General features: G+C 32.7%; 1 protein-coding gene across 1 annotated transcript; it reads right to left on the bottom strand.

Moving 5' to 3' along the window:
• Positions 1–346: 346 nt before the first annotated feature.
• Tsp_02785 (hypothetical protein) lies at positions 347–6,010 on the bottom strand. The gene is made up of 10 exons (XM_003379066.1): positions 5,951–6,010; positions 5,726–5,844; positions 5,621–5,672; positions 5,024–5,093; positions 4,742–4,840; positions 4,152–4,237; positions 3,874–3,959; positions 3,511–3,685; positions 597–686; positions 347–373 (listed from the first exon to the last, which is right to left on the bottom strand). The coding sequence occupies exons 1-10, from the start codon at positions 6,008–6,010 to the stop codon at positions 347–349; spliced, it is 864 nt and encodes a 287-aa protein (XP_003379114.1).
• Positions 6,011–7,423: the final 1,413 nt, after the last annotated feature.

Consider the following 7,423-nt stretch of genomic DNA (forward strand, 5'->3'; position numbering starts at 1 on the left):
ACTTATCATTTACTCATTTAAGCTTCATTTACTACTCTTGGTTTATTATTATTTTCTTTTGTAGAATCATGATAATTTCACTTATTCATTTTTGCTCTTCCCATGTTAATATTACATAATTTTTTAAAATGTTTTGCCACTAGTTAATCCGGGTTATGTTTATTATTAATATCATTCATTCTGCTTCAACATCTTTTTCTAACCATTCATAACCTTTTTCATAATAATAATAATAATATTAATAATATTATTGTTATTATTTTATTATGAAATAATTGTTATTATTTGCTTCACAGTTATGCGATTGTTGATTTAATAATTTATTAAAATTCAAATTAATTAATACTCATGATGTGTCTGCTTGCTGTTTCAACTGAAATGTAAATTATTTCAACTGAAACATCAGTTCTTTGTTTATCATTAGCAATTGTCGTAAAAAAATTTTATACTGAAGAACAGAGCAGGTGATAGGTTTTTTATTATTAATTTTGTGCTTACCGTTATTCTGTTAGTACTTTAGATTGACATCGTGCATATGAAAAACTGTGAACTGAAGTAATGAACTGTTGTTATTTATTTAGCCACAGTTGACTTACTACAGTTCGAAAACTGAAACATCTCGGGAACAATTTTGAAGAAAATATAGAAACTGAACTGATTTGAAATGCAGCAATTGCTAGAAATAGCTGAAATTGTTCATCGACTGACAATCACCTTAATCTTTCAATGGAAAAGAAGTAGGTAAGAAGTTAATTTGCATCATATCTAATTTTACATTCTATATACATTTAATGTATATGAATAAGAAAGATTTTATTTCTTATTTCAGAATTCTTCTTCTTCTTCTTGATGATTTCTGTTGTATTAGTAGCAGCATTTTTTGCATATTAATTAATTTCCAGGTATAATAATTAAATTGCATATGCATATTGCAATTCTATTGCATATGCATATAGATTATTGAATTTCATATGTACTCGCAACGTATTGACATTTAATGTAAAGTAATTTGTTAGGGTTCGAATAATTTGCAGCGTTGTATAAATTTCATGTATGAATGAGTTGATACCAGTAATAAATTATGCAAATTTTTGAAAACCACCATTTCAATAAGAAATTGGGCTATTTTAACGATTGCAAGTTATATTTGCATAATGCATCTCTGAAATTTTACTGAGTCGACCGTTGAAATTTAATTAGTAATCTGTCGAGTTGTTGAAGCAGCAGTAGGAGGAAGGAGACCAGCGCTTTCTCCTCTCTGCACTAAGTGATCTACTTCATTCATGATGCTGTATATATTCTTTATGAAAGTAAATTTTATTGCTCAGATATTTTTTACATAAATTCTTTTTTATGCAATCTATTTTCAGATATATTCAGGTGTTTTCGACTTGTTTTCATCAATTAAAAATTACAGTAAGCAATGAATTATTTTTCTTTTCAATTATTTAAAGAAACTATCATTTTCAATATGTTAAATTTGAGATATTTTGAATATAAATGATAATTTCTATTTTACAGATTGTCGATCATCAAATCATTTTTTTATTTGTCCAAATATTTCAGTTTGTTAAATTGCTAATTTATTAAGTCCGCATAGTAATGTAATTTTGCATTCTATGCAAACTAGCAAATAAAAACGTAATAAATTCTGTGATTTAATAAAACGATTTTACTGTACTTAGGCCTCCAGCAAGCTATTACTGAATGAAAAGAAGGTTGTTTCACTAGAGGCAAAGTAGTTTGCTAGTTGTATAACTCTTTTTCTAGAATGTCCTTCATTCATGCACTGGAATTCACTCAGTCGATGGTCACGGCAGCGCGTGGTTAACTCCACCATCGTCAATAGTGAAAAGATAAGTTTTTTTTTAATTATATGGCTGATATTCAATGCATGCTATTTGCATGACTTTGCAAATTGAAACTAATGGATACTAATACGTGAAACTGATACGTAAATTTTATGATTTAAGAGAAATTAGCATCACTTACACCGGTGAAACTGAACGGAGGTAAGTAAAAAAGTAAAGAATCAAATGCACTGTTATTCGTTTTATCTAGTTGTTTCATAACAAACATTATTTTTATAATGTTATTCAGATCCTTGAATTCTCAAAGAATTCGCTATCCCACTCGCTATTTGTCAAATGTGAAAAATGCTGTTAGACGACTATTTGCTTTAATTTCTCAATTTTTGTTTTGTAGGTTTTATTCTTATAAGAATATCGAGATTTCAGTTTCAGGTAAGTATTTTTTCTTTCTTTTTTGAATTAATTTTTAGATGAATTGTTTTAGAATTGGTGAAAAGTAACTGAAACAGTTTACGACTGAATCAAGAAGCTGTTTGTAACACGTTGAATTCAAGAGAGATCATCAAGTAAGTTTTTTTTACAACTGAAATTTTTTACTTCCTGATATGCTTGATGGAAATGATTTATTGAGAAGCACTAAATATTTTTAAACTCAGGTAAGTAATTTTTTAAGTGACTCCATTTTATGAATCATTCGACTCATTCCAAATAGAGGGAACAGAAGAGAGTATGAGCATAAAGTGGAGGTGGAGAGGTGATAAGAGCATAAGTGGAGATCGGAGGATAGGATAGGATAAGATGGGGAGGAGAGTATACGTGGAGAGGAGATGAAGGAGAGTATAGGTGGAGTGGAGAGGAGATGGAGGAGAGTATAGGTGGAGTGGAGAGTATAGGTGGAGTGGAGAGTATAGGTGGAGTGGAGAGTATAGGTGGAGAGGAGAGTATAGGTGGAGAGGAGAGTATAGGTGGAGAGGAGAGTATAGGTGGAGAGGATATCCTTAGTCGTAGCCTCGGGCGATCCTAAAGGCGTAGCCTGAGGTGCACCTTAGGGCGTAGCCTGGGGCTATCTTTTTGAAAATTTGGAAAATTTTTAGAATTTATGAAAATTTTGCCGGAGGCATAGCCCCAAGCATAGCCTGAGGGCAAATATTTGCATATAATTTGCCTGAAGCATAGCCTGAAGGTAAATATTTTTTTGAAATTTGCCTGGAGCATAGCCTAAAGGCAAATGTTTTTTTAAATTTGCCTGAAGCGTAGCCTGGGGCGTAGCCTGCGGCTATTTTTTTGAAAATCTTGAAAAATTCTGGAATTTACGGAAATTTTGCCGGAGGCATAGCCCCAAGCATAGCCTGAGGGCAAATATTTGCATATAATCTGCCTGAAGCATAGCCTTGGGCTTAGCCTGGGGGCAAATCCAAATATTGAAATATAGCTTGAGGCATTGTTTAAGGTGAAGCGTATCCCTCTGATGCTACTTTCCGCATAGCTATACCACCTTTTCTGTCTTCTTCTCCCAACCTATGCTCCTCTCCTGTCCTCTCCTCACAACCTGTACTCCTCTCCTCCATTTCCTCCTCCAAAGGCTTGGCCTTCCATTAATGCTTCCATTCCTCCTTCCTGAATTCCAGTTACTTACCTTCTTTTCCAAATCTTTTTCCTTCATTTCCAATTCCTTACCCTGTCAAAATCTTTTCCTTACCTGGTGAGCAGATGTCTCTTTCTTCCAGTTCTTCTTTCTACTCTTCTCGATCTTCAGATTGTGATCTGAAACGTGACGTTCACAAAAGTATTTAGAACTTACCGCGACAGGAACGATGTTTACAGATGTTATTCCATTGCAGTCAGTTTCTTCAGGGACCTCCAAAATGTCATGCCTGAAAAACAGAAATAATTAGCTTAAATAATTAGTGTAAATATTACTTACTTTTGGTGACAGGGTGGTAATTCACACTTTGTGCATTCCCATTTTGTTTCTTCTTGCAGTGGATTGGTACTGTCAGATTCATACTTACCTTCCTGTCCATATCTTCCTTTTCCTTCTTTTCTTCTACCAATTCCTCACCATATCAAAATCTTTTCCTTAGCTGGCGAGCAGATGTCTCTTCTTTCTTCCTCCTCTATTTCTAGTCTTCTCGATGTGATTGTGATCTGAAGTGTCGTTCACATTAGTAATACTTAAAACTTACCGCCCCTTGACACGGACGATGTCTTCTTGTTTACAGATGTTCATTGCAGTCAGTTTCTTCAGGGACCTTCACGATGCCATCTTGTTTAGCTACCGCCTGAAAAACAGTAATATAAAATTGAATACCTTAAATAATTAAGTTAAATATTACTTACTTTTGGTGACAGGGAGACAATTCGCACTTTGTGCATTCCCATTGTTTCTCCTTGCAGTGCAATGGCGTTACTGTCTGTGAACATGTCTATAAAATGAGCGGAATCAAATTTAGCTGTTTTCCAACTGACTACGTTCCTATTTATGAAATGAAACATTATCACCATTCATGAAACATCTCTTGTTTTTCCGTTGCAGCCTCATGCTCCTCTTCAGGAGTGGATGTTGTAGTCTATAAACAGTTGTGCTTTAACGATGAGTAGATTTAAATAGTACTTAATATTACTTAATTTTTATGACAGTCGAAGAATTGTTCTTCTTTACTGACCATTCCCGCTATCTTGTTTATCTTGCATATTTTATATTGTCGATAGCATGCATGCCTGTAAAATTAGCGGAATTAAATTTAGTTACTTGCTGTCACGTACTTACTTATGAGGGAAAACATCATCGTCATGCATAAAACGTCCATTACGTTTAGTGTAGAAATTAGCTAATCTAATTATCTACTTTCTGCTTGGTTTTTGCAGTTTCAATCTGGATGACTGTCTGTTCATTTGGAAGCCATTTTTTAGGTTGAGAATTTTCTTACCAATCATACGTTCGAACAGGGAACATTTCCAACGGTTGGAGTACCAAATGCAAGGGGTGTCAGGTACAAGGAAACGCGATCCACAGTTTCTTCGCTTTGCTGGAAATTCAAACGTTTGAGGTAAATGAATTTTCTCTATTTATAATTGTCACTGATATCAGATTATATTGTCTTATTATGGGTGTGAAATAGCCATATTGTAAAAGTTAATTGAAGACGAATGACAGTGCATCTGATTGTAATTTATATTCACACATACTAATCGTAAGTGCATTAACTTACTTGTTAAATCATGTGCGTATGAAAATAATTCAGCGACGGGGTAAATGAAGATGCTGCTATTCGAGGATTTCTAAAATAAAATTACTTTATCAACTCAGTTAAAATTAAATATCCCTACCCTAATTAATTTCCATCAGTATACATGACGATAATTACTCATCTTCCATGTTTTAATCCAAATTTCAGAATATTAGTGAGCATAAATGTTTTCCGTACATGTTGTCTTCGTTCCCCCGTCTTAAATAGTCAGACATGTTGAATACTTCGAGCTAAGTAAAGGTAATGGTGATGAATTAAATCTGAAGTATTAAGCAGCAACCGGTTAATGTAAAGTATACGTACTGTTATTTATCTTCAGAGATAGAATTACTGTGTTGTAGCCTTTCCTTGAATGTTTTGCCTACAATTTCCAAGTTTTACATCGAGCGGACTTTCTTTTCATACCTGCGTGTTGTCTTTATTCTTTCCAGCATTTCAAACCTTCAACCGTTTCCAATAATTCAACACTGGAAAAATAACTATGGAATAAGAATTAAATAACAAGCGTACGTTAATAGTATTTGAAAAAGAAACTCAGTTAATCGAAAATATACATACCATTTTGCATTTTCGGTGGAATATGCTTTGTTGTTTTCTTTTCTTGAAAGTTCTATATTAATGTAAATTTCAATACGAGTGAAGCGAAACAAATTTTTTACTTACATGTCGTCTTCTATCATCCGCCAAATTACGCGACCATTTACAATCATCGAAAAGAAATTCAAATTTAGGAATTTAAAACACATTGCTTGAATATTAAAATCAGATGCACTGTCATTCGTCTTCAATTACATTTTATAATATGGCTATTTCACTTTTACCTGGTCGTATTTATTAAAAGGATATACTACACAGTATTGATTATAAAAATAATATTGTATTGCTTACATGCTTTCTATGTTCACTTGATTTTAAGTATGTAGAAATGTTGATCGGCTCTCTTTTCATTTTCAAAAAACGATGTTGCAGTAATGCCTGTATTGGTACATTTCAGTATTAAATATCAAATCTAACATTAATTAGAAATTGTACTTATTGATATCGATCACACGTGTACGCAGTATTCAAGTCATGTGAATTCTGAAACTAAAATACATTACTGTTGTCAATTGCTTCAGCGCATAACTTATAAGTACGTACTTGTTTCTCAGCAGCATCTGTATTAAACACCAATGTAATATATTTCTAAGAACATTTTCATGTTAGTATGAAAAGATACTAAAAACCAATTAGTTGGTATTTAGTATATTTTGTTAAGTCATGCAATGGTAGTCATGCAACATCAAAATGCATTATCGAATAACATACCTCTTCATTATATATAATATTCAAGAGTGAAATTGTAATTCAGGACGTGCCGTTACGGCGACGCACGAAATAAGTAACCAAGAAAACTCGTGATACACTAAATAAGAATAAATTATATGACCGTGAGGTGAAATTTTGAAAGGTTGTGAATGTATATAATATTGCCCTTGGTAGAACAAACTAATTTTCATTTAGTAATAACCCTATAGCATAAACCTATTTCAAAACGTTTGTTAACATTACTGTTATGCCGAAGGATAATTTGCTTACATTCATGTAATTGTATGCAAAATACAATTTACATGAAAAACTATAGTATGAAAAAGTGAGGATGCGACGCTAAAATAACGTAATTGCTTTCAGAAGTTACGAAACAAAACATGAGATTCAAGATACCGAATATAATGCGTAATGCTTTATATTACCCTCTAAAATATTTACTGATAAGAAGCATCTTTAAGTGAAAGAAAGTAACGGAAGGTTTCCAACGCTTCTGCGACGTTATGTATCTGTTGTCCATAAATTTCGAATGGGTACGTTTATCCTTTTATTGCCCTTACAATAGTGTTTGAATCAGATTGTGTGAAAATACTAGTACTGGAGAAGTACGTTTCAAGGAATCGAAAAATATTACACAAATGCATGCAGTTTTTGCGAATACTACATACTGAAGTAAAAACTATATCCTATATTCAATACAATAGTGGCTACAGAAATATATAGAAATTCTACATGTTTAGAGAAATTTTCTCCAAACATAAGAATGATCAATCGGAGAGCAAATAAATGATGTCCATACCTGTTCCCACCGTCGTTGCCTACATATTATTCATTAAGGTGCAGCAGAAATGACATGTATTGTAATTTTCAGAAAAAAAAGATAAGTATTAGAAAGAAGTTTGATAAATATGCATATCATATTACATTCTGAGCTTTCATCGAAGGTTCAGCAAGAGAAATGAAATGCATCATTCTGTGAGTAAGAAATTGTTTGAGGTAATGCATACAAACAACGTGAGTACAATTATTAAAAAGCAACTTACTTTTTAATTT

Source organism: Trichinella spiralis (assembly GCF_000181795.1).
Source record: "Trichinella spiralis strain ISS 195 chromosome Unknown Scfld2, whole genome shotgun sequence".
In the NCBI taxonomy this organism is placed as follows: domain Eukaryota; kingdom Metazoa; phylum Nematoda; class Enoplea; order Trichinellida; family Trichinellidae; genus Trichinella; species Trichinella spiralis.

Excerpts from the sequence above, each read along its gene's own strand:
- Tsp_02785 (XM_003379066.1), bottom strand. The coding sequence starts at position 6,010 with ATGAAAAGAGAGCCGATCAACATTTCTACATACTTAAAATCAAGTGAA. Across the intron at positions 5,845-5,950 it reads CAAGTGAACATAGAAAGCAT|ACGAATGACAGTGCATCTGA; the intron begins GTAAGCAATACA and ends ATGTAATTGAAG. Across the intron at positions 5,094-5,620 it reads TCCACCGAAAATGCAAAATG|AAATCCTCGAATAGCAGCAT; the intron begins GTATGTATATTT and ends ATTTTATTTTAG.